The following is a 14,716-nucleotide window of genomic DNA, read 5'->3' on the forward strand; positions in this document are numbered from 1 at the left end:
ATCTGATAAATATATGTAACACACTTAAAATTTGATGTAGTGGGACAAAATATTAATTCATAATATGTTTTATTTGGGGGTTAAGTCTGTATATATGTATACAGAAAAGTCTATACAGTTATTTCGGATTTGTATCCACTATATCATCACTATATAAAGAGTTATTGTTACCGAAATATCAACATATTAAATGATTAAGAAAAATCACAACCAATTAAAATATCACATGATATTCTAATGAATTAGTAAATTGATATACGTATATATGATATATATATATATATATATATGTGGGAGGACAATATCGTGTGAAAATATATGTAGTGCAGGCAAATAACCCATGTACCTTTGTTTTGACGTCCGATCGAATAGAATCAAACCCAGACCTCCCAATATAGGTGAAAGCAAGTGTGGCCGACCCCTCTAAATATATACTCTATGCATTACTCTCAGGGCAAAAAAAAACCCAGGTCTGATGGCCCGGGGCCCGTAGATTTGGTCTGTGGGCAAGTAAATATTGGTGACTACTTGCCTGATTGGCAAGTGCAAAATTTCTCATATTTTTTACTTTTCCCCTAGAAATTGAAGATACTACTAATTCAGTTTAATTGGACCACTATGTTTCACCTTTGGGCAAGAACTTTTGAATCCTAACTTCACTCTTACTTGCCCAAAGGACAAGTTATGCTGACATTTTTCTTCCTACCCTGACTCTATGCCGAGTGTAAAATACCATACTACACCGGCCACTCTAAATCTGCTCTATGCCTTATGCCCCTGTCACACTTGACCGGATTGGTGTACCGGACATCAACGGATAGAAATTTTTGTTATCCGGTGGTATACGGTGGCAAAGTTGTCAGTCCGGTAGAAAAATCCAAACTGACGACGTACTTGTACCGAATATGGAACGGATAAAACGTACCAATAACGAACATGTAACGTACGGCTACCGTACTACCAACTGGGTGTCTCCGAATGAGTAACGAACAACAAACGAACATGAACCGGTGAATCAGGACGTGTACAGGATGCATTCCGGACAAACTGAACACCTAACGGACATTAACGCGCGCGTGCAGAAAAAAACAAGATATATGCATTTCTCCGGCGATCAGTTGTCAAAAAGTTACAGTGCTGACTGCCTTGCCAAAATGCCTCGCGGTAGAAAAATAAAAAAAAACGTTCCTGCAAAAGCGCAAGACACAGAAGAAGTGTCTGTCGATGCTGTTGATGCTGTTGCACAGGAAACCGAAACTGAAACTGAAACAGAGCATGATAAAGGTGGTGATGATATTCCAGTTGAAGGTGGCGAAGTAGAAGTTGATACTTGTAATGCAGGTGAAGTGGAAGGTAGTCAGTTCCTCCCCCTGTAGGTATCCTGTAGGTATTCTGTATTCATCCGTTCTGTGCGTGTTATCCGTTTTTCAATCCGTTTGTCTATTCGTCGTGTCCGGTGTTAATCCTGCAAGCATCCTGTGTTTGTCCGTTATGTGTCCGTTATGTGTCCGTTATGTGTCCGCTTAAGGCCCGGTTTATGCGTGGCGTGTGCGTTCAAGTTCTATCAACGGACTGTACGCATGCCCCCCGTACACCTACCGCATATAAACAAACAATGACAGGATATATACAGGACAAAACGGACATGCACAGGACAGCCAACGAATATTCTTATCCGTTATTGTCCGTTTCAAGTTTTGTGCATGCACAAAACTTTCCAACGGATACCACCGGACGCACCGTACATCACCTGACATGAAACGAATGAGCCGAACATAAAATGGACATAAAACGGATATTGACGAACATCACCGGATATCCAAAAATGTTATCCGTTCCACGTCCAATCCGGTAAAGTGTGACAGGGGCATTAGTCTACTACCAAATTACTGTTGTCATGGTAACAAACCGTGCGTATCTCTGTGAGCCTAAAGATGGCTGGATCAGTCTGTATCGACTTTCCCCTCGCCTTCTGTAACATCACGTAAGTCAGGTTGATTAAGTAGCTCAACAGCATCTGGTATTTCATCTCCAGGAAACTCAGCCCCTGTAAGTAAACAATGTCAATATGCTGTGTCAATCTTATTATTGATATCCCACTTTACTTGGCTGGGAGAAGAATGTAGAATTAGCAACAATCTTTGCATTTTTGTCATAAGTGAATAATTAAAGCGCTGAAAATTCATCCAATATTTAGGATCAAAAAGAGATCTTCAGAAATTATCTATAATCAATTAGGTCTTGAATTAATTGAAACAAGAAATATCTTTAAAAGAGATAAACGGCATAGTTTTAATGCTGGTGGTTATAATGTAAAATTGCTGGTGAAATAAATTAACGAACTAATGCATTTCAGCACATATAACAAAATTATATCAGTTTGAATCATTTTCGGTGATATTGTGACTGCAATTGTATTAGGATTACAATTTTACTAATGTGTCATTTGAAAAGAAACATCCACTTATTTAGCTTGCGTTCAATCTTAACTTTGTGTCGTTTTTAACTGCATATCTGCATTTTGCATTTACCGCTACATTGACCAATCACATACTTCATCTTGACCAGTAACGCCACCTGTCGCGTCATATCCTGGGCCAAAAGAATATTATACGGCTATGCCGAAAAATTAGGGCTAATCACTTATATTATATATGTAATTAATATGTCAGATCATAGATCTGTTATAATTTTCAGAATCTCCACTATTTCTCAGCTGTACTGCATGACAAAAACACTCCACTGACCATGTAATTGAGATATGATCGCGTTTTAATCTACAGCTATTAAATTATTCATGACACTTGAATTCTGATACGATTTCAAGATGGAATGATTCAATAACACAACGAACAGATCATGAACATATTCAGGCATTTAAAGCCATTTAATCTAAGCCTATCTAACAAAGAAATACAAACAACAATAAGTTGGGTATCTTTTGATTAAAGTGACAATATTTTATGCAACAAAATTGATTACCCAATCTGGCCTGTGTCAATATCAATTTTCCTGACTATCTGCAGTTTGTGCTATATACATACTCCCTTATAAAGTTCCCTGAATTCAATTGTTTAACTTGTTCAATATAGATTATATAGTGGACCCTCGATAATCCGAACACCTTCGTTCCCAGCCCAAACCGTCCGGATTACGAGTTTTCCGGACTGCCGAATTTCGTGTACCAGGTCAAAAAAAAATTGTCGTGTAAGAGTTATCTCCCTTGATTATACACAATCCGTCTAATTGTCAGTCTTTTTAACAATAAATATACTTATGTTTCTGATATGATTCTTGTTTTGTTTTATTTTGTAGAAACTTGAAAGTAAACTATGTTCTTAAAAGAGCATGTAAAGTGAAAATTGTTTTATTTATAGCGAGCATATGTGACCTACAAACAACACACATGTGTCACGTCCCGGATGTTCACAAACAAGTAGAAATTACAAACGTTAAATACCTGAAATAAAAGAACCGGATTTTACAACTTACCAGCAGTCCATGTTTTTGTGGTTTTTTTTTACCGTAAGTTAAAACTCTAAAATGAAAGACCCGCTATGTACAATGTACGTTTTTTACGTAAATTAGAAACCAGAAATGAAAGACCCGCGATCTGTACAACTTACCATCAGTCCATTTTTTTAATGATTTCTACGTAAGTTAAAAATCTTTAATAATTAATTAATGTGGTGAATTGTAACTCACTTAGCTGTACCAGAAACCCCTAGTTACCTATTTAAAAGTACGCGAAACCAGCGAAAACTACCCAAGCTGTCCGATAATTATCAAACCTGTATTCACTTAACAATATGTGACGTTTAATACAGTAGATCAGAGGTATCAGACGACTATTAACTAATTTGTTTGTAATCAACCCAGTTCTTGTGATCACTGATTAATACGTAAATGTGTACAGTGTGTAATTAATAACATGCATCTTTCAATGAGTCATCGTTTCCCGTAAATTTTCGGTGTTAGGCCTACAAGCCGATATCCATGTTTACCCAATACAAGTGTTAATGATGTTAATTACCGATCATAAATTTGAGATTGATTAATTACGTATCACGTACTGTATGTTAGTGCATAGTGCATGAATTCTTGCTATAAAAACAGAGCTACAATGTAATACAGGTAAACACCCAGGGCTATGACCTGGCAGCGGTCGCTATGACTACGCACCGTGTCAAGTCATAGTCTGTACAGCTGTGGACATGGGTGACTTGCCCCAACATTTTTCTCTCCTCGTGGTGAAAAAATTGTCCGGATTATTGCGGGAAATTTACTATTAAAAAGTATGTTCCGTTCCCAAAATGGGCTTCCGGAATCGGAATCCGAATTTCCGGGCTGGTGAGTACAAATAACGTTACGGAAATTCGTTCCTGTGCTATTCCATCCGGACTGAGAGTTTTCCGGACTACCGGCGTCCGGATTATCGCGGGTCCACTGTATATTAATTCGCCATACAAATTAATTTTTGTATAAATATCTATACATAACACACCTTTCATTTCATTTTAAGTCTGTGAACGCACCTTTGAAGTGTTGATTTCGCCCTTCTCTGCTCTATCTAACATTGACTGGATCTGCTGACAGGCAGCTGTGGCCCCCTTATCCACATCTGTCAGCAACCCCATGGCTTTCTCTATGTCATCCATAGTGAAAATATATGGCTCCCTGATTGTAGTCACTGAAAGAACAGAAAAGTATCAGTTTTTAACCTAAGTATTGATCTAGAGATGATCATTATAAAAAGGTTAGGGAAAATCGTCAAATTGCGTATAATATATGCCATCTTGCATACATATATCAGATATGCAAGTTGGAGTAATGATTTGTACATGTAACTAAAATTAGCCAAAATCATTAAAACAGTCCATTTTGCAATCATTGTTTGAATTAAGGCACATTGATTTATTACTGTAACCATGGTAATAATTAATACCCGCAATATACCGCTTGGCTAGAGAGATCTTCTCTTTAGCTCAATCGGTTGAGTGTAAGACTTGTAAACCAGAGGTCCTGGGTTTGATCCCTGGCAGAGGCTGAGATTTAAATTAAAATAATCATGCGCTCTGTTACATTACAACAAAGTAAATAATATTTTGATACAAGATGTGCAAATAGTTCTTACTTTTGCATTTGTCTTGTGATTAAATAAATGTGATTTAACCAATGCAATCTAGTCTGATAATTATATAGGCCTACTGTGCATGTAGACTCCAGAAACAAGATGGACTTCATTTCATAACAGGTGCTTATGAATAAATAATTCTAGATCTCCAAAAATGAAACTTTTGCGTTTCATAGTTAAATTTGTACATCTGAAAATATAATTTCCAGTGTACCATTTCTCTCTCTCTCTCTCTCAAATGTCACATCCTAAAAAGTGAAATACGCTGTTAAGCAAAGTACGGAATAATTACATAATGTCTAGATCTGTCAACAGGTGCATGTCTCAAGTGTTTATACTAAAATTAGAGTCTTATACTTTTCTGAAAAGAAATCAAGGCTGTCTCGACATTTCGATGAAACTCCCACCAGTCAAATAGGAACTCTCAATTCTTTTGATAAACATTACCTAAATGCAAGTATTCAAGAGGGATCCCCTCATGTCTTCAACAATTTCAAATATCTGTTCGATGTTCCCCCTGTTCCCTGCTTTTCACACGTGTTTTTATTTAAAGCGGAAATACCGGAAATGAAATTACACCGTTTCCGGATATGATAAGGGCTATAGTAGTATATGGCCTATTTATATCCGGATTTATTTTTTTTATTTATTTATTTTTTTTTACGTTTTACTGATTCGTTATGCTCTTTAATGATGTAATACATTGAATAAGAAATAAATATATTAATATATTATAGTAATGTGATATTTTTACAATACCATCATTTACTTTGCTGAATTCTTCTTAAGGAAAGTTTGTGTCTTGACATATGTTGTCGCTAACTCACGCTTTTAGTAAGTCCGGAGCTTGTCTAAATTCTAAACGCACGTATCCTAGGATAGGACATAGAAGTCTTTGCAAAGGCTGGTCTGAATTCAACATAACTTACAAGGTCCGTCCTTTTTTGAATAAGCGAACAACAACTCTTAACCAATGCAACCGGGGGCCGCGAAAAATGAAAACGTCTCCGATCTATAATTAGAAGTTAATATCATATTATTAAACCCGGAACTGATTGACGATATCGAGGACAGCTTTAATCTATGAAATTCCAAGAAGAGGTAGGCAGTACACGAAGTTGACGAACAAATATTTGGCACAACAGACGCAAGCCTAAGGGTAAGGTGTTGTTTTGTATCGAATGTATGTAGACTACAGTATATGTTATTATTTTATAAGACGAGTCGGGCACCTGTGGTCATTTATTGCCATCGGTGAATCATCACTGTTCTGTTGTTAGGTTTGACATTTTCTCTAATAATAAATATTTTAACGATAATTAGACTATTAGCTATATGTGACTTTGGAATATATCACATTAAGAGACTTATGACAGATGCCTTAGGCTAATTTTTCAAGTACTGATGTAACAGATCTAGAGCACATGATTAATTAAATTTAAATCTCTGCCTCCGCTAGGGATCGAACCCGGGACCTCTGGCTTACTAGTCCAGTTGAGTATTATTTGTCTGCCTACAGCATATGTAGATAGTTTATACTAGGCCTAATTTACATGTTATTTACATAGAATGAAAACAATTAAGTTCTGAGTAAACAACCTCGGGGTACCCCACAGGTTTTATTTTAAGAGTCAGGATAATCAGCACTATTAAAACTGACAAACTCTTTTCTCTTTTTTTTTTATTAAAGATTACTACTAGGTTTACCATAGATGTTTAAAAAAATGCTTAAATTTGGAGTCTGTGCTGGAAAAGGGTTGAAATTTGGGGTCATTGCTGGAAAAGGGTTGAAATTTGGGGTCACTGCTGGAAAAGGGTTGAAATTTGGGGTCACTGCTGGAAAAGGGTTGAAATTTGGGGTCACTGCTGGAAAAGGGTTGAAATTTGGGGTCACTGCTGGTTGAATACTGGCCCATGGGAATTTGTACCTATTTAATATTTGTTGTTGCATATATATATACATGTCATATACCTTTTTGAGGGATTATTATTTCAATAGATTTTGGCCTAAAATAATGGAGATTTGTTGACGACTTGCATCATATATCTGCATTTTTGTTTTCAGAGTCAGACCCAATGCATGTATTTAAGATTATTAGCATAAAAACAGACAATATATCCCTGAGGAAATTGCATGGGGATTTTTTACTAGCTTGTAGGGGATTTTTATGACAAGGGAAAAGCAACTCCACTAGGGAAATTCACCCTTAAACAGTAAAGAGATAGGGCTGGATTTAGTCCTGGACTCCATTATATATCTGAATTTATTTCAATAATATTTAAAATTCAATTTGTTATTATTTATTCTTAGTTTAAGTACATGTGTACTATCTCTGGTGATGTATAGAGACGTGGTGTACAATGTAGTTCATATTAACTGTACGACTATAACTGGAAGTTGATTGTTGTTTGTTTTAGATTTATCGTGACAGCCACAAGAAAATGTCTGAAAATATGGATGGAAGAGGGTATGTATATATATATATATATAAAACCACTGCTTGATGTATAAATGTATCGGGAAAAAAAGTTTACTTATGTTGATGTTGACCTTCAGCCTTTAGTCATGAGCAGCAGTCACATGACAAGTGGATATTAATATTACATATATAACAAAGATTTAATATACTACACATATATAAAAATACACTACACATATGTATCATATATACACTATCTGTTGTTGACCTGAAGGTTAAATATTTTAATTTTGTGTCACAGTTTTACTGTGTTGACTATTTAAGCATTGATGTAATTTTTTTTAGTTTCATTGGGGTATAAAACAAATTTTGTTTGCAAACTGTATGAATCTGCATAGCGGATTCTTACAGAAGTTTGCAAACAAAGTTTGTTTCATACCCCGATGAAACTAAAAATTAATTGACATCAACGCTTATAATTAATTTTTGAAAATGATTTTCCTATTTAAAACATGTTTTATGTACAATTTTACTGGTTTTAAATGGGATTCTTTTTCTCAAATCAATATGCAACGTCAATTGTCGTATTGTGACGTCACATTTTTTGGGCCATTCTCGGAATTTCTTTCATAGAAGAATGAAAAGATTTTTTCGACCAGTCACATTTGAGTATTTACCATGAAATTAAGAAGAAATATTTATTCAATAATATATGTACAATTCACATCCATATACATTTTTGTATATATTGCGATCCAGCAGATATTTATATCATTTAATAGACAATTTTTCACTATCATCATGTCAGGGTCTCTGGCCTCCCATCACTACACAATTTATTTATTTTTTAAAGTGCATGTGGTGCAGTGGTTTCTATGCATGTATGCTGCAGGTATTTGATATAAATATGTGCCGTAGATCATGAGTTCCAGGTCTTGTCAGGACATGAGTCATAAAATTGTCCTATGTGATTGGTCTTTTCTCAAAACAATCATAAATGATAGAATATATACCCTAATAATATAATGATACCATGCGAGATTGTAGTATATGTCATAATTGTATTTAAAATCGAGGAAACTGCCCAACAATTACACAGAATCTTTAATGCAGTGCTTACAAAAAGCTTATTTACAATTACACTTAAACTTTAATGCAGTGCTTACAAAGAGCTTATTTACAATTACAAGGAATCTTTAATGCAGTGCTTACAAAGAGCTTACATACTGTTTATGTACATTGGACCTCACATGCACAATCTTTTCTTGCTTTCACTTGTTCGAGCCAGGGGAGCACTGCCTTGAAAACCATCAAAATAACCTAAATAATCATACAAATTTTTAAAGCCAGACAAAATGCTTCTTTTTAAATGGAAATATTTTTCTGCTGGAGTATAGAAATGGCATACCAAGATGGCCATGCCCCTGTGTTGGCATGGATGGTTTGTGTATCTGCAATCTTGCCAAACAAACCAAAGAACACATTAATTAATGTTTCTGATTGGTCAGATTTTCCCCCCAAAAAAATCTTAATCCAGCTGACCAATCAGATTTGGGTCATGAGTAATTCATGAATTCCAACACTTTTTGTGTGAATACTTCCATGGAATCTATCGATCAGAGTTAGGGCCGGAAGACAGATAATGTTGGTACTGGTTGTGATTCCAGCGTTTTGGGAAGTGAACCTCAATATAATCCCTGGAGAAGTGAGAATAGCATTCTCTAGACAGAAAATTCTATATATAGATTATAATGATCCCTACTTTTCTATTTTTTTACAGTGATTGCCCGCCTCAACAAACAAGAGAAGAATTTGATTCAAAGACCTACTCTGAAAATGTAAAGTTTGTAGGCAGAGCACTGGTAGTAAACAACGATCAATTCAGAGGTTCAGGAAATAATCCCAGTCCAGAACGTAAAGGCTCTATGATAGATTTTCGTGCAGTCAAAGCATTGTTGAAGGATTTGGGATTTGCAGAAAGTCATATTGAATCTCATCAAAACTTGACAAAAGGTCAACTGAAAGAAATAATTGAGGAAGGTAAAATTAATGAAAACTTAATTTTTCTCTCCAGTTTTTAGCCCACCATCAATCATCAGATATATATATACAATGTATGGTGGTCTGTTCAAATCAACATTCGTCTGTACTGGTCTTAGCTATCTGTAAACAAGGAAGGTTATTTACTTGTTATTGTTGATCATTTCTTCAGAACAACCGAAGAGATAATCCCAAACTTGATGTGTATGTTCTTCTCAGATTCTACATGTATAGTTAGCTGTAATGTCCGTTTAAATTATGAGCCTGTTCAGAATATCATTTAGCCTGAGTGCCCTATATCTGTCATCCGTAAACAAATCTTGATATGTCATGATATTTGCCTACAAGGTTCCTGGGATGAAGCCCTGCAATTAAGGTTTGTGGAAAGAATTGACCTTGACCCATATTCAAGGTCAAAAGTTTGAATTTTGTTAAAAAATCCAAATGACTTTTTCTCACAATTTAGCAATAGGCCTGGAATCAAATTTGGCTGGTTGGTTCCTGACATGGAGCTTTTTTTCATACAAACAATAATTGCCTACCGATTCTTAACAGCTGAAATTCACATTTTTTGCATAATACTCAAGATTAGATTAAGAATTTAAAATTCATACTTTTTGTATAACACATTGCGCATATAGTAATTTCAATTAAATTTGTGATTTGTCTCTAAAATCCTATGAGTTTAAATTGATACTTCTCATAAAGGACTGAATGGATTTTGATCAAATTTGGTGAGAAGTATCTTTGTAGCAAGAGGATCAAATTTTGCATCTCAGTTTGAGTATCTGTAGCTACAGATCAAGTTTGAGTTTTAGGGTTTTACAGTTATAAGGTCACTTGAGAGGAGGGTCAGTAAGGGACATATATTCCTTTAGCAGTACCAAGCATGCAATTCAAGTTGATACATGTTATATGATTAAATTCATCATTTCTGTGAGCAAGGTCAAAGTTCATTTTGTAATATTTTGTATATTTTTAGCTGCCGGTTACGAATACAGAGATTTTGGATGTTTTGTTTGTGTGATAATGTCATTTGGTGAGCCGGGGATCATTATCTGTCCTGGAGAAGAAGGCAGCAAGATGGACGAACGCTGTGAGATCAAGGACATACAGGCACCATTCACTGGAGACAAATGCCCAGATTTAGCAACAAAACCAAAGATTTATTTCATCATGGTAAAGTTAGCAGTTCCATTAAAATGTATAACAAAGTACCGGTATATATAGTGTATGCTCTGTTAAGTAACTGTAGGGTGCCATGCTTACTGTGTCCTTGTAACATTATAAGTTTATGCTACATCTATTTACTATGTGACAACATATATGCTAATGCCTTTAGTGGTGAGAAAAAAATCAAGGAATTTATAAGCTACAAACTATATTATAATGTTGCTCCCCGTTTGGTTTGGTTTATTTTGTTTAACGTCCTATTAACAGTCAGGGTCATTTAAGGACATGCCAGGTTTTAGAGGTGGAGGAAAGCCGGAGTACCCGGAGAAAAAACCACCGGCCTACAGTCAGTACCTGGCAACTGCCCCTCGTAGGTTTCGAACCCAGAGGTGGAGGGCTATATAGTGATAAAGTGTCAATACACCTTAACCACTCGGCCACCGTGGCTCCCCGCATTTCACCCCAAAATACTATTCAGTATATACAGTAAAGTGATTATTGAGGTCTGGGATTAATATTTTGGTAAAGTCATTCCTACCTTCTTTTTTTTTCTTTCTTTTTTTTTTCTTTTTTTTCCCCCCAAATTTCCAATTTTGACCATTTTTTGGCCCCCTCAGTGATAAACATAATATTTTGCAAGAAGGTACATTAAGGCCAGCTGTATATTATATTCTAACCAAAACAGATGTTTTTGTGAGATAGCTCATAGGATTTTCAGGGGCCCAAAATAAAATTCACAGGGTGTAAAATTCATATTTAATTTTTCAAACTAAAACAAATTCAACATTGGAAGATAATAGTTTTTGAAGTTTCTGTTAGATAAATGTCAATTTTAAGAAAATTGGGTGAAACAAATGTCAAAAACTGAAAAAGTAGGTCACAGTGACCTTATTTTATTTCTTATCTGTTTTGTTTTTATCTTTAAGAATGACAGGATTTGGGCCACATATGTTTTGAACAATTGATGGGAGTGACGGCAGCTCAAATCGTTTTTAATATATTATATGTGAGAGTATTTATAAAGACATATTACAGAAATATCCAGGTGATCGAGCGATACAGGCCCTCTGGGTCTCTTGGTTATTGTTATGTTTGTGTAACTATAGTAATAACATTTTTACAGGAAAACTTGGTTTCATATTTATGTTGGTGTTATGGTTATAGATATTTTTTGGGTTCATTTCAATGATGTTTTCTTCGTTTACAGGGAAACAGTAACTATCTGGAAAAACATGGAAAGGACGGGCGTGATGAGGAAAAGCCCTCAATAAAGCTGGAAACAAGAAAAATACCCCGAGAGTGTAACTTCATCACTCAATTCTCAGAAGGAACTGATCAGGGTAAGATATTGTTCATATATAAACCAAATTAAAGGACACCCAATTTCATTGTTAGGGTCACCATTCAAGATTAATTATCTTCCCCATGAAGTATTAATTACTCACTCACTTTCCATCAGTGATGCTTAATGACACATGCATGTGAAATTGTGTCAATGAATTGGTTGAGTTTTAAAGGGGCATTCCTTTGTTTGAATAAAGTTTAGGTTGTCAAAATTAAGTTTACTGGAAAAAATGTAAAAGTAGTAAAAGTTATAATCTTTACATTAATAAAACATTTTTACTCTCAAGATAAACCAATGTTCTTGAAGTATTAAGTCCTGAAAATTCTTAATTCGACCCAAGTATCACTAACTACCACAAAGACATACGGTATTTGTATACGACACGCCCTTTTCTTGTACATCTCGGCGTTAATTTTGTTAGATGTAGGCACAGACACTCGATCATATGATTATTGTTCAGACATAGATTTCATCAATAGAAATTGTGCATGTTTCTGATGTCTGAACAAAGGAATGCCCCTTTAAAGAGTCATAGATCATCCTATATTTCCTTTGAAATAAAAATGTTGCATTATACGATACCTTTTAAATCCATATTCAGTTCATATTCACACACCATAGCATTATGGCATTATATGTTCTACATGTACAACTGATTAAATTTTGGTGGCCATCGGTCAAGACGAAAAGGTCAAAGGTCACACTTACCATTCTATAACCATTTTCTTACAGGCAGCTACCTAATATATTATTCACAGAATCACACTATCTGTTCATGAAGGTGGAGATAGTATATATCTATATGGGAACCCCATGCTCATCCCTCTTACAGTATTTTGAAATATTTTAATTATTAACAACTACGGTAACCTATTGAATTAAGTGATTCATATACGATGTATTTGCCATTATATTTTAGTGTTAAGTTGTACAAGATCAGTATTTTAATTAACGATTGACCTGAATAATCCTCAAGGCTATATATATGTTCAGGGCTTTTTCTGGGAGCTTTTTGGGGCCGGTAATGGGCCCCGGCCCTTCCCAATTGAAATTATTTCATATTTTAGCCAAATTCCCAAAATTTGCAGTTTACTCCTGAAAAAATCTTTCTCAATTCACCTTTTTTCTTACCAAAATGAGACAAAAGGCCCTTTCCCAAACAAGTGAGAAAAAGCCCTGATGTTTATTCAATACTAACAATTTGCTCTATTTTCATATCATATGAAACAGGAAACTGGGCAAGTGGCAACTTTTCCCCATATATCTGGTCTGTTATCGAGGCATTCCAAACTCATGTTATCCAGCAAAAAGAGGACATCGATGTATTAAAGCTTATGACCAGGATCAACGAATTAACAGTTAAGAGAGATGCAGGAATTCCATTAGTAACGTCCCTGCTGACCAAACGCTATCATTTCAGACCAAAGAAGACTCCATCTGTTGTACAACAATGATATTGTTGGGACTAGACAGTGCCTACAGGCCAAGACAAAAATTGCTTGGAATGATTAAATGATACAAGAAATTTGAAGTCTTATACATGTATTTGATTTGGATGAAATTACTGAAAAGCAGATTTATTTTTAAACTTACTTGAAAAAAAGTCAAAAAAAGTCAAAAAAAAAAAAGGGAGAGAGAAAAAAAAATTATTTACGGAAAAACAGGATTTAGTATCATATTGTTGTCAATTTTAATCTTATAGCATTACAAAGAAATATAGATTTGTTTCATATTTTGGGTGTAGACATCCATGTAAAAAAAACTACATTAGTTGATTCTAAGGTTGCCTCTCATAGTTCACTGTAAGTTATAATAAATTGAAAATTTCAGATTTATTTAATTAAGTTTCTCACCTTATAAAGGTGATTATATACATATTAAATTTCAGGTTGACTATTAAAATTATTGATGTTTAAATATATTTGCTGTAACAACACATTGTTGGCAACTCGATACAGCCTTCATTTACAAAAAATTCATCCAGAATCTATAATTGTCAAGTGGCTCTGGAAATTACGCATGCTGGGAATCTGAACTTGAACATTTTGTGAATAGCTCAGTTTCTCAAAAAAATATCTTTGTTATTCGAACCAAACAAGGAAAATATTTGCATTGTTTTATGAATATATATCAACACACCTATATATTACATAATTTTCTTCTTTTTTTCTTCTTTTTTTTAGTACCTTTTTTTATGCTGATTTTATCTTTTTTTTCGTTTTTCTCCCTCAATTTTTTTTTAGTACTAGTTAAATTCTTTCTTGCTCAGCTTTATAATTAATGTTATTTAGAAAAATGAATAAATATCTTAACCTTCTTTTTTTAAGTATTTTGAGCTTATGCTAATGGTCATGTACTTGTATATCCTCGCTTAGTTTAAATTTATCACTTTAAAACTTAGATGTTAAGCTTCTTAACCATTATTTGTAGCTATGCTGTCCTGAACAGCAGTTTGATTTTTGTACATTTTAACAAATCCTTACACATTTGGACAAAATGTATGCAGTTAGCAAGGTGGGCCTATATTGCTCCCCATGTTACCAGGCAATGAAAGTCTGAGAATTAATTACCAAAGAGATGAATTTTCAAAATTAACAAATCGAC

At 34.7% G+C, this 14,716-nt stretch overlaps 2 protein-coding genes across 2 annotated transcripts; one reads left to right on the forward strand and one right to left on the reverse strand.

Moving 5' to 3' along the window:
* Positions 1-1,909: 1,909 nt before the first annotated feature.
* On the reverse strand, positions 1,910-5,700 carry LOC117319580 (neuroguidin-like; the record flags this gene model as incomplete). The annotated part of the gene is made up of 3 exons (XM_033874363.1): positions 5,582-5,700; positions 4,536-4,690; positions 1,910-2,047 (listed from the first exon to the last, which is right to left on the reverse strand). Coding segments are annotated over exons 2-3 (261 nt in total), but the record flags the coding sequence as incomplete, so codon positions are not given.
* Positions 5,701-5,968: 268 nt separating this feature from the next.
* Positions 5,969-14,185, forward strand: LOC117319579 (caspase-7-like). The gene is made up of 6 exons (XM_033874362.1): positions 5,969-6,293; positions 7,553-7,602; positions 9,335-9,594; positions 10,577-10,773; positions 11,975-12,107; positions 13,343-14,185. The coding sequence occupies exons 2-6, from the start codon at positions 7,577-7,579 to the stop codon at positions 13,564-13,566; spliced, it is 840 nt and encodes a 279-aa protein (XP_033730253.1). The 5' UTR covers positions 5,969-6,293; positions 7,553-7,576; the 3' UTR covers positions 13,567-14,185.
* The last annotated feature ends 531 nt before the right edge of the window (positions 14,186-14,716 follow it).

Source organism: Pecten maximus, unplaced genomic scaffold (genome assembly GCF_902652985.1).
Source record: "Pecten maximus unplaced genomic scaffold, xPecMax1.1, whole genome shotgun sequence".
In the NCBI taxonomy this organism is placed as follows: domain Eukaryota; kingdom Metazoa; phylum Mollusca; class Bivalvia; order Pectinida; family Pectinidae; genus Pecten; species Pecten maximus.